Here is a 27,012-nt window from a genome sequence, read left to right as displayed (position 1 = left end):
ATGAATAACACCTTTTGGAAGTCATAACTTCAAGAAGACTTTTCAATGTTAATTGGCCTACACAAAATTTCCCTAATCACAGGCGCATGGCAAGGGAGGTAGGATGGGGTGTCCAAAGTTCGTTTACATTTTAATCAAACGAATATTATATTCGATCCATATTTTCTCATATTATACAAACAATTATTAAGATCAATTAGTAAAAATAAACGTTCAAATACTAGACTACAAATAGGTTCAATTAGAAAATGTATCGTCTAAAGAATTCCGGCGATTTCCCGATCTCAAAATTAGATGTCGGATGGCGCTACAACTAAAGAAAAGGTCATACAAACAACGACACCTTAATTCGCACACAAGAGTTTACTCAAGTAATTCATTAAAAAAACGATCCATCAAAGGTAAGGTAATTGCATGAATTGCAAGTCAATATATGATTCAATCGTTTAATATCACTTTTTACCAACAATTTTGACGACATCGTCTCTCAAAATGAAAATTTCCAGACCCTTGTATGTAGGTTCCTTTTTTTCGGAATGGACGCAATAAACTGCAAAAGTTGTCGATCTTTTGTCAGTATTGTTATTCTTTCACACCGAATTGCCTTATTAGGTAAGTTTATGTTCCTCTTTCCATTGGTGATATCAGAATTTCGAAATCTTACCAAATATTTTGAGATATGGAACTGTCCGCGAATGAAGCTCAGGCGCGAAATATGGTCACACCACCATACGTATGTACAGTCCAAGAGAAGGTTGACTTTTGGCAAGATGAGAAAATAGTTGCAAGCTCTGTCGTTTTTTGAAGTCAGTTTTGGAAGAATATCATTGTAGAATTATCCTCCGGGAAGAATTGCTCTTCAAATGCCCTCCCATTCGTAACATCACATTAGATAGCTGAAAGGCTTGAACAACTTAACAGGCCATGCCACATATTTTTTGTAGTCCCACACACACATTTCTGTGTACATGGTATTCAGTGCTGAGACTTTCAGCACAAATTCTGTATGCTACCTCGAATAATGATCACCATTTTGTAATCATGCTTGTTCCTGGACAGTTTAATTCATAATGTAATCTTAGGACCAGAACTCATCCTTCTTCTTAAACGGGTATAACATTGTTCATTTGCCGGTTTGATCTCATGTTCTTCTGGACCTTTGCCCAGAAGACCTCCTGGCCTTCTCCATCCTCTGTCCACAGCAAATAAGGCTTGTTCCGACTCAGCAAGAGCCTAACAAGGTACGGTAGATGGTCATCATCAATGTCTTCGAGGAAAATCAGGATGACCTTCTCCAACTTGGTGTCATTCATGTGCTCCACTGCCATACGGAGCTTGGTCATGTACCAGGTATCATCTACAGACTGGTTGCTTAGCAACAATATTGTCTTGTGGCTGTTTTCGATGACGTCATAGATGGCGTTCAAGTAGAACAATCCTGGGTGAAGATCGGCATCGCCAAATATGACGCGCTCCAGATGAGGCATCCTCTGCTCCAGAAAAGGTTTCATGAAGTCATTTACCCACCATTCATCGTCGTCATGGAACATGAGGTTGAGTTGGTATTCATAGTCCTCCGGATTTCGATCTTCAGTGATCTCATGGTAACCAACGATGGCCAACTTGAGGAGATACAACTTATAGTTTATCCACCAACGGTTGAGATACACGAGTATACCGAGGGTTAAAACTAAAATCGGCGCAAAACATGCGGAAACGATAATCATGGCATTGATCCCACAATATTCATCCGGATGGAACGACCAAATTATTTGATTGACCAACACCTTTAAGGAGCTGCTAGAACAACGGGTTTGATTTTCTGGAGCAAAATCTATTTTTCCTTCGACCTCGTTCAACCATTGTCTAAACCAGGCAAGTTGGCAATCGCATGTTAAGGGATTGTTTGCAATATTTAATCTTCTCAAACTTGACGGCATGAAAGTGTTGGAGGCTACGGTCGAAATGTGATTATTTTGTAAGTACAACTGTTCAAGTTCATTTGTGCCCATAAACAGCCCTTGCTGGATGAATTTAATTAAATTATTCTGCAGCTGCAACACCCTTAAATTGTGCAAACCTTGAAAAGCGTCCTTGGGAATACTGGTTAAGTCATTGTCTTGCAGACTAAGCTGACGCAGGGTCGTTAAGTTTGCAAATGTTCCTGAGGCAACTTTTTTTAAACAACAACTTGTTAAGTCTAGCTCAATAAGATTTGTAAGCGGGGTAAATATGCCAGGAAGAGCGTGCGTGGTATTTAAAGAGTTTTGCCGTAGTTTAAGAATCCGCAAGGAGACCAAGCCTGAGAACAACGATGTCCCTGTCTCTTTATCAACTAAATCCTTAACTGTGAGATTTGACCGCGACAAACTGAGAACCCTCAGCGCATGTGTGTTCGTAAACTGGTCACTTGATAAAATTATCAACGGGCTATCTGACATGTCCAGATTAAGTAGATGTTGCATATTTCTAAACGAACCTTTCATGGTAAATTGTTTCGAATTCGACATGTCGAGGAATTCTAAGGAACTTACTGAAATGAGGGCGTCCTCTGACATCCGAAAAGGATTGGCATTGCCAGAAAAACTAAGTGCTTTCAAATTTGACAACCCAGTGAAGGTTTCATGATGAAGGAAACCGAGATTGTTTCTTGTAAGAACAAGAGTCTGAAGATTAGTTACCTCCCATGGTCTGAACGTGATGATACGGATGCCACTTTGATCTATCACCAGGCTACGGAGAAACAATGATCCGTCAAACCATTGGGGATCCAATGTCACGAGGTTATTACGTGACAAATCAATTTCCTTGAGGTTTGAGGCGCAAGCGAACGAGGCGCGGGGAAGTGACTGTATGCTATTCAAATACAAACTTAGGTTAACCAGTGCATGTAGGCCACAAAATGATTCATTATTGATGTTAGATATACGATTTCCTCCAAGGCTCAGAACTTGCAGTTTTTCCAGACCACGCAGAGCAAACCCTGGAATATTTTTTAAGATGTTAAAATTTAAATGAAGTTCTTTAATCAGTGGCACACTTTCTTTTCGCATCGACGATATGTTCGCTGGATGAATGTATTTAATGCCTGAAGATTCAATCAAAAGTCGCTCGATTTCAACATGGCCCATGAAATACCTGACGTCGAAAGTAGCTAACTTGATATTGTTCATGTTCAGAGTTCCTAATTCGGGCAAATGTCCAAACGCCTTAGGTTGAAGAAACGTCACATTGTTATTATTTACGTAGAACTTATCGACAGAGCAATTTCTCCAAGGTACAAGGTCCTCCTCATTTATAGAAGTAAGATTGTTGAAGGATAAATTAACTTCGGACATATTCCGCCATCCATAAGAGTTTCCACTCTTCTGAGTACTCACCGAAGTGCCAGAGATGGTACTGATCTTGTTGTGTGATAGATTTATTATATATAACAGAGCATTCTTCTGAAGATAATAGATGGGTAGAAATGTAATCAGGTTATGCTCTAGTTCCAAGACCTTCAATCTTGGTAGAGGTTCGAATGTTCCACTATCAATGAAAGCAATGGTGTTATGATCAGCTAACAGTTTTTCAAGTTGGTTGTAATTCATGAAAGACCTGTTTCCAAGTTCTGTTAAATGGTTATGATAGATGGATAAGACGAGCAGGTCATGCGGAAGGTCTTGGGGAACTGATGTAAGATTGAGATGAGCGCACTTAGCGAAGTGACGATCCTGGACTGGGCATGAATAGTTTGGCTGTGGTGAAAGGAGCGGTATGTCCACTCTAACCTTCTGCACGATACCTCCAAAAAATATCAAGATCAAAAGTGTTCGCGTCAAGGAAACCATCGTGAGATGAGCCATTTTGATCGTTCTCCACAAGTACACTGAGCTGTTTTTTAAAATCAAATTAGCGATATCACTGATTTTCAATGCTTGGTTTCTGGAATAGAAGGTACTACAGCTGGCAATATCCTCGCAGGCACGGAAATCATATCGGAAATAATTATTCAGCAAGTTAAATACTGCAAATATATATATACATCAAAATCAATCAAATACACCACAAGTTCAATTCCAGCTTTCGTATTCATGAAGCAAGTAGGGTTTTATAATGTTGCTGGCTTAAAGGCAGTATATTCGGTTTCAGGGGAAATGGGCGTCAGATCATTATTACAAATAAACAATACACTTTCTTAAAAACCGTAAGTGGCTTCCTATGACTTTATTGCACAGTCTCATTCAGACCAGGAAATAACTTGTTTCACACACTTAAATTTAAGTGATTATCTATGATCAGCTAGTCATTAATTGTTTTGAAATGGAAAGAGAAAGACTTATATCACAATAATCATGAACATTAATCAGATGAAGTCCTTGGATTTTCTCATTATGTTCTCTTTTTCTTAGTATGATTTTTTCATAATGTCTCTGTTTCGTTGTTGCTGAAGTATAAATAAAGTGTTGTACCAACAATATCTATTAATAAATATATACATAATACAAGCTTTGTTTTTTAGTAAATTCCCCACTTTATTGATTGATTGATAATTATGATTGTATTCTCTGTTATAACTATTATCATGTACATTATGTTTTCTATATTGTATGTTTAGTTATAATAATTACAATTGTTCATTATGTTCAGTTATCTTTGATCAAGTGAAATAAATAAACTTGAAAACACTTGGAAATATATATTTCAAAATATACTCTTTTACAACGCAATTTTTAAACGGTTGACGCATTTATATGTGCTTGTATTCAAACGATTCAACCAATTGTTTCTGAAAATAGTGTTTGTGAACTGTGGCAGCAGCGTGTCTTTAACCCTAATAAGACCGGGGGGCCATTATGGCCCCCCCCCCCCCCCTCCACGATTTTTCTGATTGTTCGAGAACGCATATGGATGGCGCCTCGCCGCTCGCTGACTTTTTTCTTTAGAGTCTTGCGCATCTTTAAAACAAAAATAAAAAAATCGGACCTATAGTTACAAGGTCACGTGACCTTTTGTCTTTGCATGTCAGCCCGAAAATCGCTCATGTTTGTGATTTGTGTACAAAACATATGGAAATGTCATTTTTCCTAAAAATAGATCAAACATTGGTTATTGGGTCTTGTTTAAAGTTAAGGTGGTTGTTTTGGGAGTCAAAATAGTTGAAATGTAGGAAGAAATGAAAAAAAAAAACCAAACAATAACATAAATAAGTTCAAAAAACAATGAAATACATAAGAAATTATCAAAACAAGAGATAACATAAGGAATAAGCTGGCTCTTCCAATTTTTTTTTGTCGTATTATTGTTCCAAATGGTCTAATGAATATATTTAGTGAAAAAGAATGCGTAAATATGAATAATATAGGATTTATGGGTAAAAATGTGATTTTATGACGTTATTTGCATAAATTACCATAAATATGCAAATGAGGGATTTTTTTCAAAAAATTGAAATTATCATATTGTTCTATACACTTCACTTGACATGCGTGCATTGATACGTTGAGAGATGGCTACGAGCCTATATAAGACCCCCTTCATGAACCCATATTCGTTAAAATACTAGCACGTTGTCTTCCTCGTTACTAAAGATTTTTCTTTAATACATATAAGTTATACAACGGCAGTGCGGCTGATGATTTCCACGAAGGATGTAAGTTTTAGGTAATTGTCAAGCGCTTCTCAAAATGCATAGAAATACATTTCTCTTGAGCAGCTCTTCTGAAATAAAAAGTTTCTCCCAAATCCCAAAGTCTTCACAGACTATTTTTGTGCATGACTCAGGCACTCGCTAAGTGCTATGTTCATGGGTGTCGATCCCGGGGGGGGGGGGGGGTGGCGGGGGTTCGGGATAATTTCAGGTGGGGGTGGCCTGTACAATCATTCCCCCCCCCCCCCCCAAAAAAAAAAAAAACAAAAACAAAACAAACAAACAAACAAACAAACAAAACAATTCACCATTAAAATAAAAAATGAAGAGAAACATTAATGATGAGAGCCCGATGAGAGTAGTTAATGGTTATTACTCGCAAGATGACCATCAATATACCCATTTTGCTATCTCATTTTCATAATACATACGTAAATGAGACATCCGTATATGAGACAAGAATAAATTGAATTCTCGCTCATACGGCTTCATCAGGAATTGATGAATTTATTCAATTTATTCAATCAACAGCATCATAGAATTGCAGTGCGCCAAATGTAAAGCCGCAACGTTAAAAAGCAACGAGCTAAATGTCAAGCGCGAAGCGCAAAAGTGCAAAAAAAGAAGTGGAGAGTGGGAGATAGAGATAATGAGAGACAGAGAGGATACAGGCGCGTAGCCAGGGGGCGGTCGCCCCCACCCCCTCCCCCCTAAAAAAAAAACGCCGTCCAAAAAAACAGAGAGAGAGAAAGAAGAAAGGAAGGGGACGTAGGAAGAAAAAAGGATAAGAGTCGAGAACGGTACAACGAATCGTCATCTTTCTCTAATAATGTAATGAAACGTCTAAGCTTCGCGCGGGAGAGGGGGGGGGGAACTGAATTCAGACAAGGATTAAAAGTCGAGAATGGTACAACAAATCGTCTTCTTTCTCTAATAATTTAATGAAATGTCAAAGCTTCCGCGCCATGCGCGGAGGAAGGGTAACTTAATTCAAACAAGGATTAACAGTCGAGAACGGTACAACGAATCGTCTTCTTTCTCTAATAGTTTAATGAAACGTCCAAAGAAACTGAATTTAGACAAGAATTACGAGTCGAGAACGGTACAACGAATCGTCTTCTTTCTCTAATAATTTAATGAAATGTCAAAGCTTCCGCGTTATGCGCGGAGGAAGGGGAACTTCATTCAAACAAGGATTTAGAGTCGAGAACGGTACAACGAATCGTCTTCTTTCTCTAATAGTTTAATGAAACGTCAAAAGAAACTGAATTTAGACAAGGTTTAAGAGTCGAGAACGGTACAACGAATCGTCTTCTTTCACTAATAATTTATTAAACGTCAAAGCTTCCGTGCTTCGCGCGGGAGGGGGGGGGGGACTGAATTCAGGCAAGGATTAAGAGTCGAGAATGGTACAACGAATCGTCTTCTTTCTATATCAATTTAATGAAATGTCAGAGCTTCCGCGCTACGCGCGGAGGAAGGGGAACTTCATTCAAACAAGGATTAAGAGTCGAGACTGTACATCGAATCGTCTTTTTTCTCTAATAATTTAATGAAACGTCAAAAGAAATCGAATTAAGACAAGGATTAAGTGTCGAGAACGCTACAACGAATCGTCTTCTTTCTCTAATAATTTAATATACATCTAAGCTTCTGCGCTTCGCTTGGGACGGGGAAACCCCCCTCCCTGCAGCCACCCAAGGAGCGCGCTTCGCACGCTTCGCGTGCTCACTACCGCCCCCCTAAAATAAAATTCTTGCTACACGCTTGAGAGGATATTAACCCAAGTTGCAAGCCCACATTGGTCCCATATTCTCTGAAATGTTATCTTTATTGAGGGTGACTTGAACAAATTAATAACTTGTTAGGGAGGGGGTGCAACCTGCCACACGCTTCTACCTCTTGGTTGCTTTGATCCATTGCCGAAAATATTTTGGCACCTATCACCCCCCCCCCAACCACGGATAAAAATCGACACCGTTGTGACCAACAATGACGGTCGCATACTACCGGGTACCCATTTAACACCTGGGTGGAGAGTAGCAAGTGCAGGTTAATATCTTGCCAAGGATTTTAGTTCCGGTGTCGTGATTCGAACCCTCGACCTGCGCATATCATACTCCCGCATGACAACATAAATATATAGATAACAGAAATATATAGATAACGTGAAGCAGGCGCGTACGCAGGGGGGGGGGGTTTAGGGGGTTATCCCCCCCCCCCTTGGTATTTTAAAGAAAACTCCCATGAACCCCCCCCCCTTTTTTTTTTTTTTTTTTTTTTAAATCATTAAAAAAAAAAAATATGACCATGGCTGACCTCTTACCCCCCCCCCCCCCGCCTATTCAGCGGCTGGCTGAGTCGTTGCGAAATCTTCGGCCCGATTTCAAAATGTTAACCCCCCCCCCCCCCCCTTGACAAAATCCTGCGTACGCCACTAGCGTGAAGATAACCTTAATTTCGGATCATGGACGAGGGCCCATTATACAAAGACAAATACACGATCAGCTTATTCAAAAAGTTACAGAGGATGCATAAATGAAATATTACATCCTAATTTCTTTGTTTTGCCATTGTTGGTGAGAGGGGCTGTAAGGCGTACTCATCTGCGCGCAATGTATTGTTGAATTTCTTTAAGAAATGTAATATCTGTTCTTTACTCGGTAGCAAAACTTCGGGGGAATTGGGCAACTCCCACCCCCCCCCCCCCACATCGAAGTGAATAATTTGAAAACACTGAATGAACTTCACAAATAACATAGAAGTTGAAAGTTTATGAAATTTTCTGTAAAGAGCAATTTGGAGAGAAGCTCGCATTATTTGTCACAGTGTTACAAATTCCTCGGGGGGTAATTGTCCTCGGGGGGGTAATTGTCCTCGGGGGGTAGTTGTCCTCGGGGGTAATTTTCCGGGGGGTAAATGTCCTTGGGGGGGTAATTGTCCTCGGGAGGTAATTCTCCGGGGGTAATTTTCTGGGGGGTAATTGTCCTCGGGGGGTAATTCTCCGGGGGTAATTTTTTGGGGGGTAATTGTCCGTGGGGGGTAGTTTTCTGGGTGGTAATTTTCCGGGGGGTGATTGCCCAGGTGGTAATTGTCCTGATACGACATCAGACAATCTTTACAAGATTGCCAGATCTCACTTGCGCCAAGTTACTGGGTGAGGATTAAAACAGTGCATTGAACAAAGGCAGTCAGGCAGACGGACACACACACACACACACACACACACACCCACACGCACACACACACGTGTGAATGTCCGTGTGTCTGCATGTGTGCATGTGCGTTTGTGTATGTTCGTGTGTGTGTTTGTGTTTGTGTGTGTGTGTTTGTGTCTGTCTGGCTGTTTTTGTTCGTAACACTATTTTATTCCTCACCCAGCAACTTGGCGCAAATTGTTTGATGTTCAGTCATGCATGTAGAGATTCAAATGAAAATGGTACCTAAATGTACTGGGGGATAAGTCTATTAAGACATATCATGAAACCCTTGATTAAATATTCATCCCTCAAACAATACAACTTTTAAAAAGTGAGACATTTTTCTGACTCACTATGTATATATACGCTCAAAATACACGGGGGCGGTGGGCGATTCGCCCCCGTGAGCTACATAATCGCCCCCGTCAGGTTGCTCACGGGGGCAATCGCCACCGTGGAATTATAAAATAAAGATAATCTTTTCTGTTATAACTTTAATACAATATTGAGTTTCAATTTTCAAACCTTTAACCAGTGAGTAGGCCTATTATTACCGATTCAGCTCGCAGTGCAGTGCCGCCGTCAGCAGTGGTTATAGGCCTACTGCGCCATTAGTACGTGTGCACGCTGCCGCGCCATGTCTGCTGGAGCTGGAGGCGATCGCGCAAGGGCAGAAACATGGTCGTGGAGAAGTTTTTCGTTGTGAAAGCGTAAACCCGCTGAAATCTGGTGATTTCAAATGACCAGCAAATAATGAACCTCGACCAGTAAATCAATATTAGGGACTTTTAGATTTGCACGATGAGAACGTGGACTGCAACGTGTGACCTCCTTTTAAGGCATTGCCCGTGCTTAAAAGGACGTCACATGTGACTTGCCAGTGCCTTATAAGGACGTAACACGTCCACGTCCACGCAAATCTAAAAGTCCCTATTGAGAAGAAGAGGAAGACCAAGATGTCGTGGAATGATATGGTAACATGGGCAGATATACGGGGGGGGGGGGTAGGGTGTTTAACCACCTCCTCCCCCCGGTCCCCTTGGGCTGCCAAGTGAAAATGTGATGTGCATAGAAAAACGCCATTATGTGTCCAGATCGACCCACACAGTAAGATGTTAGTAGATGCCAGGAAAACAATACGGGGGTTCAAAATAGCAACAACAAAAAAATCGCCTCGCCGCTATGCGGCTCGTGGACGATGCTTCGCATGTAAGTAGATGCCAGGAAAACATCACTTACGGGGGTCAAAAATCAGGGGCGGATCCAGCCGGCGGCAAGAGGGGGGGGGGGGGGGGGGTCCAAATCTTGAGAAAATATTTAGCGGCGAATCAGCCAGCCGGCGATCGGCGAATGAGCGGGGGGGGGCTAGATAAATGGACATATATTTGTTTTTGGGGGTCTACTTTTTTGGGAACATTTTTGCGCCGACTCAGCCGGCCGGTGAATATTAAAGCGGGAGGGGGGATGCTGGAGAGGAGGACCACTAATCTATTTTATTTTTTTCAGGGGGGGGGGAGAGGTGAAGCGCCGTTTTAGCATGATTTTCTTTTTAACTCTTACTTTCACCTATCTCAGATAACCCTACACTCTAAGAAATATTGAGTAAAATTTTACTCAAAATGAAGTCGTATGGGCACATGGTCAGAATTGAGTAAAGGTTTTTAATCAACTAGATGGGTAATATTTTACCCGTTATTGAGCTTTGTTTTACTCAGTGAATAGTAAAGTGTGTTTTACTCAAATTTCAGGTAATTTTCTTTTTACTAAAATAAGGCCAGAAAACTCCTTTCACAATGCTCCTTGTGGTTTAATTGATGTTTTACATCAAATTTGACCATGTGTCCTTTTTCATATGTGTCATGTGTAAACGTCATTTTAGTCATAAATTAGCAATTCATTATGTAAATCAATTTTTATTTGGTAATGTCATCATGGACCCCAATGTTCCTTTTTACAGGACATATCTTTAAACTCTGCTGAAAATGAACTCCAAGGCCAAGACGGAATGATGTTATGTTATGAAATTATGCATATAAATAGAGCCTCAAAACCAGTATGCATGAAACTCACAGAAAAGTGGAATATATATGCCAGTATATAATTGTCCAAATTAAAAAAAAAAACATATCTGAAAAAGACTCCATAACGTTACAAAGCAGGCGGTACCTTAATGCCGGTGTGTAGTTTACAAAAAGATCTTTTAATTTCTTCATCTTATAACAAGAAAGCAAATATTAAAATGCATATCAAAACACAGAACATTAAAAAATCTAAGGAAATTCAGCCTAAAAAAAAAGAAGGGAGAAAAAAAGAAGCCCAACATTTATTATTGTAGAAACAAGAAGTAAAAGGTAGTTGCATAATTAGAAAAATAAGACACTTTTGTATTTAGCAATTAGAGATAATGATCAGATGATTACAGTCTACCCTCTAAAATTTGACTTCAAAAGAACTTCAATAATCTGCAGAGCAAACAAGAAAAAATGGCTCTTGTTCTTTAACACTTAACACGCTTAGGAAAGAAAAAATACAATTTTTTTTAATCTTCAATTTTTCAAAAATTTTCATATTCAAGCTGATTCTAACAAATTTTCGCAGCATGAAAGAGTATGCAATTTTGTGTCAAAATTGAAGAAGGCTGAAGCATCTGTTACATGTAATTTCTCATTGTTTTTACAAAAAGAAAAACACTAAAAATGTAGCTGATAGAAACCGTGGTCACTATTATTCTGGCTTTTTCACTAATGCACTCACACCCAATATCCACTCAGAATTAGTAGAATGGCTTCATACCAGTGCCAGTTTATGGGTTTCGCAAAAACCATGATGTTTGCCCCATTTGTGTGAAGTAGTCCTGGCCACATGGGAATGTGAATTTTGTTGTATTGGCATATATATAATTAACAAATACAGAAAATGGCATGTACATAAGCCATAAATTTGGTTCACAATAAAAATCTCAATATATGCTTTTAACATTTTGGCTGCATACAACTATAACAATGAAACATGCCCAGGACAATATGCAACACAAGAAAGCAAATATTAAAATGCATATCAAAACACAGAACATTAAGAAATCTAAGGAAATTCAGCCTAAAAAAAAAAAGAAGGGAGAAAAAAAGAAGCCCAACATTTATTATTGTAGAAACAAGAAGTAAAAGGTAGTTGCATAATTAGAAAAATAAGACACTTTTGTATTTAGCAATTAGAGATAATGATCAGATGATTACAGTCTACCCTCTAAAATTTGACTTCAAAAGAACTTCAATAATCTGCAGAGCAAACAAGAAAAAATGGCTCTTGTTCTTTAACACTTAATACGCTTAGGAAAGAAAAAATACAATTTTTTTTAATCTTCCATTTTTCAAAAATTTTCATATTCAAGCTGATTCTAACAAATTTTCGCAGCATGAAAGAGTATGCAATTTTGTGTCAAAATTGAAGAAGGCTGAAGCATCTGTTCCATGTAATTTCTCATTGTTTTTACAAAAAGAAAAACACTAAAAATGTAGCTGATAGAAACCGTGGTCACTATTATTCTGGCTTTTTCACTCATGCACTCACACCCAATATCCACTCAGAATTAGTAGAATGGCTTTATACCAGTGCCAGTTTATGGGTTTCGCAAAAACCATGATGTTTGCCCCATTTGTGTGAAGTAGTCCTGGCCACATGGGAATGTGAATTTTGTTGTATTGGCATATATATAATTAACAAATACAGAAAATGGCATGTACATAAGCCATAAATTTGGTTCACAATAAAAATCTCAATATATGCTGTTAACGTTTTGGCTGCATATAACTACAACAATGAAACATGCCCAGGACAATATGCAACACAAGAGTTGCCCTCATATAAAAACCAATGCTAATTCAAAATGTTACAAATTCGAAGAGTTGTTGATTATTTGAGAGAACAATGGAGAGCACATTGCAAGCATCTTTCTGTATGATTGGTTTTTCCAAAGAACATGAATATGATGTTATTAAAATCCTAAGATAACAACAGGAATTGTAAATCTAAAAACTGTGCTGCATTACCAAGTGAATAAAAAAAAACTAAACACTTAGAAAATTTTCATTATAAAGAAAACCAATTTATGAACCCCAAATTATACATATTTTGGAAGAGTAACTTTTCCCGCATCTTCGTCACCATTTAATGTGGAATGTGTTTACGCTTGGTTGAACATGGTGCATTGTTTGCGAACATGTATAATTCGACTTGTGCCAAAAAATCAAAACAACAAAAAAGCAACTCCATCCTGATCAAAGTGGCATAACATTTTAACGAAAAGGTTTTGAGCAAAGTAACTTAGCAAGAGTGCTGTTACACCTATCGACTAAATTCTGTGTAAAGATTAGATTGATCTATCAAGTTATTCTATGAGTGAGCACACATCAAAGAGAAAATGGTCACTTATAGACATAAAAAGGACTATTGATACTCTTGAAAAGTGATCATTGTTTTCTTTGACGTGTGCTCACTCGTGAATGGCTCCACGGATCTATCTCATTTTTTTACACAGAATGTAGTTGTTAGGTGTAAGAACACTTCTTTTAAGTTAATTGCTCAATACTGTTCCGTTAAAAAGTTACACCAGTTTGATATGTGTGGGGTTGTTTTTTGGGGGGTTATTTCAACTACACCCCTACTTTGACACTTTTTACATCTTTTGATCAATGTGCTATGTTCATCCAAGCGTAAACACATACCACACAAAAATGGTACCGAAGATGTGGGAGGAGTTACTCTTTCAAAATATTATAATAGTTTGGGGTTCATAAATCTGTTTTCTTTTTAATGTCAATTTTTTAAGTGATCATTTCAATTTCAAAAGGCCTGTTGATAGAACAACACATTCCAAGGCTTTATTTCTGGTTGAAATGGTAATATGCCCTGAAGGCTCTCACTGCACCAGACTCTTGAGCTCCTGGTTTGACATCAAAAGCAATGGTGTCCATCACGACCCACATTGCTCTTGCCTGGCATGGATACTGTAGATCAAAGATCTGAAAGATCTTGTAGCACAAATCTACAGCTGCAACGAGACTCTTCTGCTCAAGAACGTGGTGCTCCAATACAACAAAAGTCTGAGCTGGATTGCAGAAGTGTCCTCCTAGGGCTAGGATGAAAGGTTGGTTCCTCCCATGCGAAGATTTGTATGCCTCTACATTGGTCCCCTCCTGACATGAAAGAAAAGAAAAAAATTGCCACCATGAAATGTGCATAATAATTGCTTGTAACACACTCTCATATGCTGAAGTACAGTTGAAATGTAATGTTAGGTGCATCAGAAATTATCCAGGGGGTATTATTACTTATTTGACTGACCATTAAATCTAATCTTTAAATATACAGTGACATTGTTATCGACCAACTTAGTTATTCCTGGGTATGGAAAGAAACAATAGTGATATTGTGTCTTGGAAAGTTGCAAAAATAAGTAGAAATATCTCCAGCTAAGGTGCCACATATATCCACAGCCCATTGTGAAATATTTGTCATAGAATGTATCATCCCACAAAATTTGAGAGAAGGGCTATTTCATGTAATGCTTCACACTTTCACCTTCTTACCTTCTAACCACTTCCCCTTCCCAATCTACCAAAAAAAAAAAACAGTTCTTTTTTGGAATGGCCATGAATCTTCTCATTGCTATAATTACCTTTTGAAAGTCAATGAAATTATCCAAGGCTTCTTGGATGGAAGCTCTTCCTCCCTTTGTTGACTTCTTTCCAGGGAACAAATGCGAGAGAAGGCAAAATGCCAGGTTCATCCTCTCATCTGTATCAATAATATTAAAGAAAATTTCTTTAGACTGATGATACATGTTTATCATATTTTCATGCACTATTTGACTCGGCCTTCATTGTATCCATCGACTTAAAAAAAAATATTTGTGACGACTTTTAATGCTGAAATCTATAAATGAAAAAAAAAAAAAAAATAGATGGAATCACAACTGCACAGTCAAAATTAACCCCTCCCCCCTTCCGATGTATATATGGGTTTGTTATTTGTTCCTTCTTCAAACATAATGTAAATAAGATTTAATCTGAAAACTTGTTTATTTTGGTACAAACTACTCAATCATAGATTTTCTTCATAACACAATAAGAACTACAGAAAAACTTTGGGTGATGGTGAAGCGAGCAGTACAATTATTTGCCAATTTGCTTACTATATCTGTAAACAATATCATACCTTGACTGAAGTCTGTGTCTTTTCTATGCTGAACGTTAAATCTGGCCTTCCACCCTGGGCTTACTCGGTTTGCATATTCTAGGATGCACGCAGACACCACCGGCCACTTTGTATAGAGGTGCTTTCCTCTCCCCGAAAACAGCATTTCGTAGTCTTGCTCAATCTATGAATCAGAAAGATAACATCTATAGCATGCATATCTCATTGTCTTTTTTTTACGGGTGTATTTTTTTTCTTCTTTTGGCCATGTATTGGCCTGCATCAATTTGACATGAAAATCATAAGAATAGTACAAGTAAAACAAGTCGTGCACAGTCTGCAATGTGATCCAGCAAATACTTGGGTGGGTGAATGCATATTTACAAGATTAGGACTTCAAATTAAATAGATATTGAATAAACTGTATCAAAATTTATCCCAGTCAAATTTGCTTAAATGTAACATTTTGAATCATGGAATTCCTCTGGGAATGAAATCAACAAAAAAAAGATAAAAAAGAAAATATAGATAACATGTCTGGACAATTAATAAAGTGGGTGAAATAAAAAAAAAAAGACCCTAACCTACTTTTCTAACCACTTCACTGGACGATTCTTGAGGAGTTCTTCATACAATGTCATTTTCAGAATGTGTGCAGGTATTTTTTTTTGTTTTTGTTGAATGCTCCATGTAGATATAACAGAAAAAGCAGTTATTTTTATGTGTACATGCGTATATCACATACATACATCTATAACCGACTGTATTAATATCCTTCATCTTGATTTCGTTAGATAAGGGACCTGCTTATTAAACCGTAATGACAGTTAACAAAGGTAATGAAACATTTACTTACCATTCCAGGGGAAAGGAGATGTGGAAACTCATCCAGCACTTCAGCCACACAAGGCTTTTTCCTGGAACTTCCCGGCAGTGTTGAATGTACAAAGTCCTTTCTATATGCTGATGTCAGCTGCATTTTGGCCACAACATCTTTTTGGGGGGTGTTATGACTTTTCAACCATTCAGTGATGACTTTCATGTCTGCAAGATCTGATCAATAATAATGGAACTCTTAAGATATCAATCATTATCAAATCAAGCCCGAGTTAAAATGGATGAACCTCCTGTTCATCCTAGTATTTTTCTAACTTTAAGCTGTATGTTTTATCAGGCAGCATTAAAATTTAATTTGGCTGCTAATTAGTATCAAAGTAAACAAGGTTTTACCAGGTAGTATTTGACTTATTTTTTAATACAGTTAAACCTGATTAGTCGACCTTTCATACGTCAAATATTCGCCCAAGTCAAAGCAATCTTTAAGACCAGATTATGCAAACATGTGTTAATGTATACTCTTCTAGGTTAAATTTCTCCCAAGCAAAACAGATTTCTATGGTCCCAAAAGATTCAACATAGCCAAATTACCTGTAATTGAAAAGAGTGTCACATTACCAGCATTTACTCCCTTCAAGAAGAGCTGATTTTGCTATAACATGCATTTGCCAGACCCCAACCAAAGAAATTAGTACTTCAATGGGACAAAAAGGAAATACAAAATTACATTCAACTCGAAAAATGCAAAGAAAGTCGGATCCCTTTCTCTAAGTTTTGCTATAAACATGCCCATGGCGGCCAAACTATGAAAATTAACACAATCTACATATAACAATGGTTATTTACTACTTAGCTTGAACCCCGGGAACAAATTTTTTGCTACTGGGCAAGTATTTTTTAAGCCTGCTTGACTATCCAAAAGGAGAACCGGAATCAACTGGACCAGTTACACCAGTAAAAATTCAACTGGTAACTCTGGAAATTGGAACAAAATAATACTGTTCCAGTTGAACTGGACCAGTAAAAATTCAACAGGTTGCATTAGACTGTTATATGCTTTGGAAATTATTGGTAACATCTGTAAGTGCATACCATAATTCATCTGAGGAGATGCTAGATCCTCACTGGAAGATGTTGAAGCTATATCCTCAGGACTGCCAACCCCGACTTGCTTCTTGTCTTTCTCCGCTGTTATTCTTCTTAAATACTTGAGTCTATTCTCTATCCTACCACCTGCAGGACATTTGGAGCTTTTGAAGTACCATTCCTCCTTTAAAAAAAAAATCCTGTGCATTAGCATGAATAATGTAACAATTCAAGGAGTAAACTATATAGCCATAACTTCAAATAAATTACTATCTTCAAAGTTCATGAGAAAATATAAAATATTAATCAGGCCATTATCACATTAATAAAGAGCTAGATGAAAGTAACTCACAGACAGAAAATTTGAAACTGAAACTTCCATCATGAAGCACAAGGGAAAATTTAATAATGTGCTTCCTATCACAATATTCTAATGAGTAACAAGAAATTTTTCTTTGGACTAAAAGGACTTTACTGATATGTGCCACAGATGAGTTTTAATTGAAATACTGACACAAAGTCAGTCTCCACAAACTGTCTACTCACATCTCCATTTCCAGCTGGATCTTTCAGGAAGGGGAACTCTGCGATGATTGAGGAGGCCATTGCCCCTTTCATGTCAGGGCCAGGTCTGTTTAGTAAGAGAAATTAACATTACAGTTTAATGTACATGTACTTATGTTAGAAAATACACATGTGGAACAGTGTCTAGAATGAAATTATTGTGGTGTAGTTGAGCTTACTCCAAATCAAAGGATGTGGTTTGAGCTAACCTAATGTGCATGCCCCAATGTTTCGGTGAAACAGTTCTTTTTCTTATTGAATTTCACGAACACCATATTTTCGTTCTCAAAGACACCGTAAATTTCCCAGGTTACTTTGCAGCCACAATACTTTGACGATGAAGAAGTTTGACGAATTTGCAGACGGCAAATTTACCTTTATTTCCTGATTTGTCGAGGCTAATATCGCCCAAAGAGTAAGTAATATGAAAGTTAAATATCTTTAATAATGATATGAAAGAGAAAGGAATTTGATAAATTCTAGATACGATGTTTTGAGATTGAAGTTTGATGTCAAAATTGTTATTTACACAGAGTTATCGTTAATGTGTTCGCTACGCTACATGTATTAGCAAGTGAAGAGTGTCAATTTCATAAACAAAGAGTAAAATTGTCTAGTTTGCTTGATAAGATTAAGCCTACAAAAGTACTGAAATTCTGGTACAAAACAAAGGTTTGATTTGTAGGATTAAGCTATGTCAAATTTGGTACAATGTACAAGATGTATTTTGAAAGCCATTTTGTGTTCTTAGTAGGTTTCATGTATTTAAAAGGGATACAGAACAGACGGAACAAAAGAATGCCTGAGAAAAGGGCTGAATGTTTAAACAGGTTTTATAAATGAATGCTGTTAAGCTGCATTTTGCCTGAGCTTGTATTCAAGATATTTTGGTCAGTCAAGATGTAGGTCGATAGGCAAAGGTCATATTTCATTTCGGTCAGATTTATCTGGAATGAGCTCTGGATAAATTAATTTGGATGTTCTTTTGAGCCACAAAAAGAAACAATGCAGCAGTAATAAAGCATGTCATTTAATGATTAAGAAAAAGCAAAGACCATATGTGAATAGTGGAAATATTGTTATATATAAACCATCCAAGAGGTTTCAAGGTTATTTAGTGCTTTGTTAAGCATGGTTTATTTATTCAGGATTTAGTTTGGTTTAAATACAGTAAAGAGCAAATTAGGTAGTTTGAATGAAAATCATACATTTGAAAGATTATACATTGCATGTGTTTTAAGGAGATTTCGGTATTTCCACAGGACGTTAAATTTCTAGTCAACTAGTTAATTGAATTTCTTAAAACCAAGTGAAGCTTGTGATTTTCTGAATTCTTAAAGAAAACATAATTTTGCTACTATTGACGTATAAATAAGTCACTCATGACAACTGATTATTCCATGAAGCGATATATGTTTATTAGCAGACAAGAAGATGTAAATCTCTGAGTATTGCACTAAACAATGTGTTTTTATTCTCTCTGTTTTCATCTACAGATTGAATGATTTGGAAGGGAGTTCCAAAATAAACTTCCATCCTCCATAGACCATACAATATGCGGTGTTAGCCTTGTTATTTGTTGTCTCACTTGACTCAAGGTTACTAGTAGCAGGTATATTTTAAGCTTGGCAAATATCCTTCAGAGCCCTGTTATACCATACTTTGAAAAATGAGATGCCTGATGAGGGAAAGGAGGATTTTCAAATCAACTGGACATGAGAAAGGGACCTAGTCAGGAAGGTCAAAGTCTTGCTGTAAAGTGAATGTGATTTCTTGCAAAAGAAAGAAGAAGAATGCACAATGCAGACAGAAACAAGGCAATAGCATATGAGCCATTGCAAATACATGTAACATTCATTACCTTAGGCCATGCAAGTTTACAAGGTGCTCTGTACACAAATTACAGACGACACGAGTGTTGTGTGGTGCGCAGACTTTCATTCGAGTTACTTCCTCCAACGTTTTTCTTCCTTCCATGGTTTTCTTTAGAATTTCACCCACATCCTATAAAAAAATCAGAATTGCACGAGTTAAGAAAATGTTGTGTGTGTGTTTTTTTTTATTTTTTATCATAATAGTACAGGTGGTATTAAATCTTTTCTGGCACATTTCAACATCTTCCAAAAGCATTTGCTAAAAAGGGATTCTTACAGATACAGTGCATGTATTTTTGATCGATTTTGCATGCATAGTAATAAATGGGATAATCACAGCTCAAAATAACATGCAAAAAATGTGCTACCCAGCAGATAGAGTGTTCTTTGTTTTCAACAGACCTTGGTGATAAAAATAGCAACTGGGAGTCAATTTAATTAAATCTCTGAATTCTAAAGGGACTTACAATTTCAATGTTTTTATTATTGTTCTGAACTTAACATCATAGACAGCGTGGCTCTTAAATACTTTGCTCAGGGACACACAGAGTGGTGGACTTTTATTTCCACATAAAAAAAAGAATAGATCTGATTGAAAGCTTTCGTTAACGCCATGTGGTAAGCCTTAGGGAAAAGGCCGTTGATATACATGTATCTTTCTTCAAGGGACCCACTTATAGGGCAATTAGAGGAATAAAGGAAAGGAAGTGAATGCAATGGAATTTGAATTTAGAAACACAAACACAAGACTTGTTTTTTAGCTTTCAATTTGATACGTTTTTAGCTTTTTGTTTTGGTGTTGAAAACACTGAAAAATGAAATGAAATGGAAAGAGGAAAAATAGAAAAAGATCAAGATCAGAAAATTTGTGACCAGTTCACAAATTCGAAGAGTTTAGTTCTGAAAAGAACTGTTGGTATTCCTTGTTGAGTTTATTTCTGTAAAGAACGGTTGGTTTCTTGAAAGGGTTAACTATAGTATTTGTAACTATAGTATTATTTCAATAAAAGGAGATATCGACTCGACATGTTTCGAACAGTATGCTCTATTCGTCGTCAGGAGTATAACTCAAAGAATCATTCAGTGCAACTGGCTTTTTATGCAGTGGGAACCGCACAAATGGGTCCGGCGCTAGCGGAATTGTGATTGTTTAACGAAAGCTTTCAATTGTGAATACTCACTCACCATGAAAACCTAGAGAACATTTAGAATAGCCATGATATAAATACACGTAAATAATATAATATGGCCTAATTATTTAGACTGAATGAATTACAATTTTTTTTTAAATGTGAACTTACGTATCTTACTGCTTTCTGGCGCTTGAGTGGTGGCGTGTCACTGCTGCTGTTCAAATCATTGACTACTGATGAGCATGAATCTTCATCTACTGCAATAGTTGAAGCCTGAGAAAGGTCGAAAGGAACTGATTCCACATCTGATATCATGAAATCATCAGACAGCTCGGGTGACTCCCAGCCCATCTGCATGCCTGTCAGTACAGATTCTGCAGAATCGTTTGCTTTATCCTGAAAGGATGAAAATACACAGTCTGTCAAAAGGTTTCTGCAATTCAACATTTAAATTATTATCTCGATTTTTCACATCATTTTACTTGAAATCAAAATTATTGAAATGTACTTGTAATGTATGTCTATTCTCCTTTGAAAAGATGCTTCTGATTGTACTAGTTCAAATAGCTATAAAATTAAACATTATGGAATGTGTAAGACAACTGAATTACGGTACCATGTCAAAAGTGAAAATTAGTGTTCACTGTCGATGGCAAATTTCTTAATTTGTTTTAGGATAGATAGAGTGTAATTGATCTTGTCATATTGAAGTGGTTCTGCATGAGTGCCAACATTGTATCCTAAAGATAATTAAACACTTTTGAACTAATAGTGTTTACATTTAAGGTGTTTTATACCTTCCATTATTTGAGATTCATTACTGATGGTGTATTGTTTGAAATGGAAATGAACTGACATTCCTATTATATGAATGTATAATGATGCATAGAAGTGCTACAGTAAACAGAGATATGGATGATCAAAGTTAAATTACAAAAATGTCTTTGAGGGGTTTACTTTGCTCCTTCTAAATATTCAGTTCTATGTAAAGGCCATTATTAAGAAAAAAAAATGTACATACACATTTTTTCGTTGAAAGAAAGTACATAAGTTTGAACGGGTATTGAGGAATTGAAACTACAGTGTATTGTACCTGTAAGTCACTTTTGGCTCTGAGTTAACTTTGATGCAGTTATGACAGCATGTATCGGGTAGGAATGTACCACCGATGATCTGCAATACCATGACTCTTCACTGCATGAACAGGTCTGTGTTCAAACAGGTTTTCAGGATCAACCAACTGCAGTGTAGCCAACTCATCTTCTGATGCAACATAGGCTTGAAAGTGATCATGAAAGTAATTTGTCTTCCATGGTTGGATCATCAAATATAGTCTATCCTGCTTTCTCATAAGACAATCAATTCTTGAGAAAGATGGTAGTTCACCACACCAGTCAGTTAGCAACATTATATTAGGTCTGTATGTGTATCCATAAAATGTTACTTTATCACACAATTCTAGTACAGCATCAGGTTCACAGCTCAACAGCTGACATACTTCTGCCTCACTATCAAGATCACACACTTTAACAAATTCTGAACTGTGGATGCATACACATTCGCTGTTGATGTTTTCTTTCTTGAGCATTCTGAATGCTTGATCTTCCTGGTGTTTACGTGCAATTGTTTTGGCAATGTTCTTGTAGTTATTGCAAGTTTTTGCCCACCTTTTCAAAGGCTTGTGCTTTCCTTCTTGCCTCATACAAGCATACTGTGACAAAGGACCTAGCTCTCTCATTGCTCGGGGATAGTGGAGAAGATTGTGATGCTTGGGGAGGAGATGGTTATCAGGAAATAGTTGCAAATACAACTGATGATGCTCACTAATCCTTGACTGCAAGTAGTAGGTAACAGCAATGCTAATGTTTGGTGCTATGACCAGCTGGAAGATTTCCAGAAGAATTGTGAACAACCTCCAGTATTCACACCCTTCTTCAACTTTATCTCCCACAATCAGAGGTATGAATTCAACAAGACAGCTCATCTGTGATGCCTTTTGACCACTTGCTCCAAATGGGTTGTTAAGGTGACTTTGAAGGATGAGGCTGGGCTTGTTTGCGTGTTCTGTTACGCCGTAGCTGAATGACCGAATACGACTGTTTAGTTCATCAAGGCTAAATCTGCCCTGTTGTATGAGCTCAGACAGGACAAGTTTCATCTCAAATGGAAGTAACCCTTCTAGGAAATCGTGCATCAGGTCAGGAGCATAGTTTTGTGATACGTGGTAATAGCTCAGTGAATTGAGAGCACATGATCTCCGGAGTCCTGTTTGGGATACATCTTTTAAACTGATATCATAATCAACGTTTTCTTTAGTACGAAGTAACCTTTCATCAACAACTACCTGTTTTCTGCATATTGCCTTAAGTGCCTTGCAGAACCTGCAATAGTAGTTTGCACTAAAACTTCCAGCAAAGCCAAGTATGGTATTGAGAGCCAAGTTATCACCGACTGCCTGGAGAAGTCTGAGACGAATGGTGCCGTTGAATCCATCTGGACTATCTATATGAAGACCTTCGGTAAAGAGAACTTCAAGATCATCAGAAATACGCTGCAGAACAGCATTAACACCATATTTGGACACAAGAGAAGATTTTGCTAAAGCGACCAAAAGTACATTTTCAAGCTTAGCTTGATATTTCTTGGGCAAAGAAGCAACAGTTAAATAGACTCCAAGAAGTTTGTGTTTCCCTTTCTTTGAACCGAGGGGATTTGCTGTCTCGAAGTCATCATTATAGAGTAACAATTCAATATCCAAACAGTTTTGTTTCCCTTCAAAAGTCCTATAATATGATCCATCTCTATAAGTCTGAAGAACTTCTTTCTCACCAGCACAGTCTTTTTCTTGACTGATGACCGACATATAGCCTGGTTGTTCCAACAACACTTTAAGACTGTCTCCTATTGGCACATACTGAAAAGTTTCATCAACTTGTTTTTGCTCAGTCCTTCCAGTACGCACATTCAAACATTCTCTGTATGCTTTGCCCAAAACAATTTCTTCTGGCTTAATAAGAACTTTACATTCGTGGGCATATTGGTTTTGCTTGTGGACAGTAGATAAACTGAAATAATCAAATGGATCTTTCACCATGTGGAGGACTGACTGTAGACTGTCAATTTTATCATCTGACGGTTTGATATCATGAGCTATGTCCTCAATGACGGGGGCTGACACTTGTAGAACTGCTTCATTTACATTCCTGAGCAGCTCCCGTGTGTCACAAATGATGCTTTGCACAGTAGATGATGGCAGGGAAGAGCTTTTAAGTTTTGCTACATATTCAGAAACAGAATGTTTGATATTTGCTGATATTTCCTCTTTGGGTTTTTCATTTGGCAGCACTTCTGACTGATCTGATACACTTTCATCATCAGAAACAGCATTTCCATGAGAATCTTCATCACTGACATTTTGTGCAATGGAATCATGATATTGTAAGTGCCGCTTGTAGCTATAACCATGATAAAATGTTTTAAAACATTCTTGCACATGACACGCAAGTTTTGTTCTGGTCTTCGTATTGATGTTATGGATCTTTAAATGGTTCCATAGATCCCCACTTTTTTCAAATGATTTCACACATTTGCAACACGAAAACATTTTCTTTCCAGGAATATCTTATGGCTGCTTACTAACCTTTCTCTTCCAGTTATCAAAACGGTCAATGAATTTAAGTCTTGGACCCAACTGCGGGATCACGTCCTTCACAAGACTTGCATCAAGCAGCTTGAATGCTGATGAGTCAATGCCACAATCTAAATGGAAAGAAAAAGATATGGTAAATTCCACTTTTTGTAAAAAATTATCAATTATCAATACAACGATGATTAACTAGGTGTGATTCAATCCATACAGAATACATGACAATCGCATTTTTACTTCAGTCATTTCTATCTAGGGTCTATATCTAAGTTAGATGTAGACCCCTCGGCTCTATACATTGTAGGATCTAGCTTTGTTCTTAATGATTTGAGTCAAATAAAAAACAAAAACAAAAAACACCTGTAGGAAAAAAAATAAATAAAGAGGATTTATCTTTGTTATATTTTGTTTTGTATAAACAATTCTCCCTATCTCATATCATTTCGGGCAAACTCAGAATTCGGAAGTCTTCCGATTTCGGCAGTCTTTTAATTATCATACATACATGTAGGCCTAGACTCTAAGTTAGAGTCTAGTCAGTAGCCTAGAATCTAGATCAGATGGAGTAAATATATAAATGTTATACAATGTTGATTCAAGATCAAAGAAAAAGCTGTACTGCTGTAGACCTAGTTTTAACTTAGACACAGCATGCACAGACCAAAATCAGGTACCAGCTAGGAGACAGGACCGCACGCGACCACGGCCGGCTCAGCCCGGGGCTGCGCCACCCAGTACAACGGCTGGGCGTTCGAGCTGCAATACCCAGTGCCCGATCAGACAGTACCAAAAAAAAAAATCATGTTGAAGAATTAGAAAGAAATATATACTCTGGTCTACTGGTAATGCATACTTACTTCTAAAATTGACGATTTGGTCGGTCAGCTCCCATTTCCTCAACAACGAAGCAACTTTGTCGTCCGCCATTTCACCGCTGTGTACTCAGGTTGGTTGGTGTACCAGGGATAGGGCCAGGGCCTTTAGTATATCGTATGCATGTATTATGCACACATGTTTTTTATCCTATGCGGCCGCGTGCTGTGCAGGGCTTTTCGTGGAGGCAGTGTAAATCTGGGAGTGCAATTTACTCAGAGTTAAGTAAAATTTAATGCCACTGGAGCAAACTTTACTCATCAAGAATGAGCAAAACTAAAAATAGACAAAAATTGGAGCAAACTTTACTCAACAAGAATGAGCAAAACTTAAAAAGGAAAAAAAAAGAGTAAATAGTCAGAGTTTGCTCAATATAGGAGACTTGTACGTTGTAAAAAGTACATTATTGCTCAATATTGAGCACTCTTGTGTTTACCTCGGCGATATTTTACCCCATGGATTTAGAGTGTAAGTTTTTGGTTGCTGCTTTATATGTAGTTGATAATGCATGATTAAAATAAAGAGAGAGAGAGAGAGAGAACCACCATCATTTTTCTTCTTCTTCTTCTTCTGGTATACTCCTCAACGTTCCGTAAGGAACCAAGCGAGGAGGATGGGGGGTGCGCACTGTGCTTGTTTAGTTCTTATTGCTTGAGTCTTGGTTGCGGAAAAAGTTGGTTGCTTGGAGTTTGAAGGTGTCAATGTTCGTGGTCCTTTGGATGTCTGAGGGTAGTGAGTTCCAGTCCTTGATGGTACGTGGAATGTAGGAGTGTTTAAAACAATTGGTGCGGGTGGAGTATTGGATAAAGGAGTTTCCTGAGGTACGTCTGGTGGCTCGTGTAGCTGGACGCAGGTAGTCCGACACCGGCAGGGCCAAGTGCCCCCCCCCCCCCCAAGGCTTTGTGCAATATACAGACCCTCGAAACTTTCCTTCGAATAGAAAGCAAGTCCCATCCTAACCCCACCATTAGTTTTGTCGCGCTGGTAGTTTGCCTGTAGTCATTGCATACCATTCTGGCTGCCCTTCTTTGAACCTTGCCTATTTCCTGCGTATGTTCTTTGGTATATGGGTCTCAGACACTAGAACTATATTTTGGTTCAGGGTTTGTGTAATGTACATTTGAAACCATTTCTTAGCGTCTCAACCCTAAACAAATAGCGAAACTATTTTTGAGGAAAAGCATTATACTGAACTGAATAAAGAATAATAGCTTTATATTGGCTCATATATAGAGGTATTCCAAAATGACATTCTGATAATCAACATTTTGTTCTAGTGACATAGCTTCTTCTCCCCCTGCACACAAAAAAGAAAACAAGGTTATTTAATAAAAGATTCATGCGACAAATAATCATTGTGATTCAAATTGATCCAAGTTTTTTTTTTTAATAAGCAATGCTTTTCACCAGAATCTTCTTTGTAAAAACGACTTTTACAAATCTCAGCCATGCAAATCTGCCACTGTGTTGTAAGACCACTTTTAGATTAGGAGAAGTGTATTCTTTAATGAGTATTTTACATTGAATGGAACGTCTCAAATCAGTAATGGTACGGCAAGCCGTACCATTGCTCTGTAATTCCCCATAAGAATTGTAAGATTGATAAGCTTTGTAGTTTGTGCTGTATTTTACAAACCCAAAGTAGTTGTAACTCACCAACAGCATATGCGGATGCCATCACGTGCATAAACAGAAGCAAACCAATCATTCTGAATTCATCTGGTTTCGTCATCTTGTTAGGATTAATTGAAGCCAATCCCGACATACCAGATACTCGAATGTCTAGAATTTATGTGCCTTCTATTTCCTTGTTGTTGTGATTATTCCATATGTTGACGCGCGATTGATTAGAAATCATGCTTTAAAGCAATACATGCATACGGGCTTTTCGACTTTTTATGGTAGATGAGCTTTATAGGAGTGGAGTTGTTTCTTTTGTCTGAATGCCCATGCGTAGATGTGTCAACGACAACAA

General features: G+C 37.7%; 2 protein-coding genes and 1 long non-coding RNA gene across 5 annotated transcripts; 1 reads left to right on the top strand and 2 right to left on the bottom strand.

The window, feature by feature from the left end:
* Positions 1-1,103: 1,103 nt before the first annotated feature.
* LOC105437974 (slit homolog 3 protein-like) lies at positions 1,104-3,848 on the bottom strand. Its single transcript, XM_030983525.1, has 4 exons — positions 3,365-3,848; positions 2,873-2,983; positions 1,851-2,080; positions 1,104-1,622 (listed from the first exon to the last, which is right to left on the bottom strand). The coding sequence occupies exons 1-4, from the start codon at positions 3,846-3,848 to the stop codon at positions 1,104-1,106; spliced, it is 1,344 nt and encodes a 447-aa protein (XP_030839385.1).
* A 7,163-nt stretch (positions 3,849-11,011) lies between these two features.
* Positions 11,012-25,346, bottom strand: LOC115923001. Of its 3 annotated transcripts, XM_030982945.1 has the most exons (10): positions 25,022-25,346; positions 24,159-24,277; positions 20,687-20,914; positions 19,373-19,515; positions 17,494-17,578; positions 16,954-17,131; positions 15,881-16,077; positions 15,046-15,208; positions 14,507-14,625; positions 11,012-14,024 (listed from the first exon to the last, which is right to left on the bottom strand). In XM_030982945.1, exons 1-10 carry the CDS (start codon positions 25,089-25,091, stop codon positions 13,710-13,712), a joined length of 1,617 nt encoding a protein of 538 aa, XP_030838805.1. In that variant the 5' UTR covers positions 25,092-25,346; the 3' UTR covers positions 11,012-13,709. The 3 variants fall into 3 exon arrangements, with proteins under 3 accessions (XP_030838805.1, XP_030838804.1, XP_030838806.1); XM_030982944.1 differs by lacking the exon at positions 25,022-25,346 and having other exon boundaries at positions 22,863-24,555; XM_030982946.1 differs by lacking the exons at positions 24,159-24,277; positions 25,022-25,346 and adding an exon at positions 21,612-22,979.
* On the top strand, positions 17,574-19,062 carry LOC115923002. The gene is made up of 2 exons (XR_004063714.1): positions 17,574-17,926; positions 19,008-19,062. It is a non-coding gene; the product is annotated as an uncharacterized LOC115923002 (long non-coding RNA).
* Positions 25,347-27,012: the final 1,666 nt, after the last annotated feature.

Source organism: Strongylocentrotus purpuratus, unplaced genomic scaffold, assembly GCF_000002235.5.
Source record: "Strongylocentrotus purpuratus isolate Spur 01 unplaced genomic scaffold, Spur_5.0 spur5_scaffold_13, whole genome shotgun sequence".
Classification (NCBI taxonomy): Eukaryota; Metazoa; Echinodermata; class Echinoidea; order Camarodonta; family Strongylocentrotidae; genus Strongylocentrotus; species Strongylocentrotus purpuratus.
Note: the sequence above shows the minus strand (reverse complement) of the source record. Positions and strands in the feature narration are given on the sequence as shown.

Bases quoted from the DNA above. Each gene is read 5' to 3' on its own strand.
- LOC105437974 (XM_030983525.1), bottom strand. From the start codon at position 3,848: ATGGCTCATCTCACGATGGTTTCCTTGACGCGAACACTTTTGATCTTG. The intron at 2,984-3,364 runs GTGGAAACTCTT...AAAATATTCCAG, and splicing joins TTCGGTGAGTACTCAGAAGA to GGTTTGCTCTGCGTGGTCTG. The intron at 1,623-1,850 runs GTCGAAGGAAAA...TATCTCCTCAAG, and splicing joins TTAGACAATGGTTGAACGAG to TTGGCCATCGTTGGTTACCA.
- LOC115923001 (XM_030982944.1), bottom strand. From the start codon at position 24,122: ATGTTTTCGTGTTGCAAATGTGTGAAATCATTTGAAAAAAGTGGGGAT. The intron at 17,579-19,372 runs GTAATGAATGTT...CTTACTAAACAG, and splicing joins GTAAACTTGCATGGCCTAAG to ACCTGGCCCTGACATGAAAG. The intron at 15,209-15,880 runs GTAAGTAAATGT...TCTGATTCATAG, and splicing joins ATCTCCTTTCCCCTGGAATG to ATTGAGCAAGACTACGAAAT.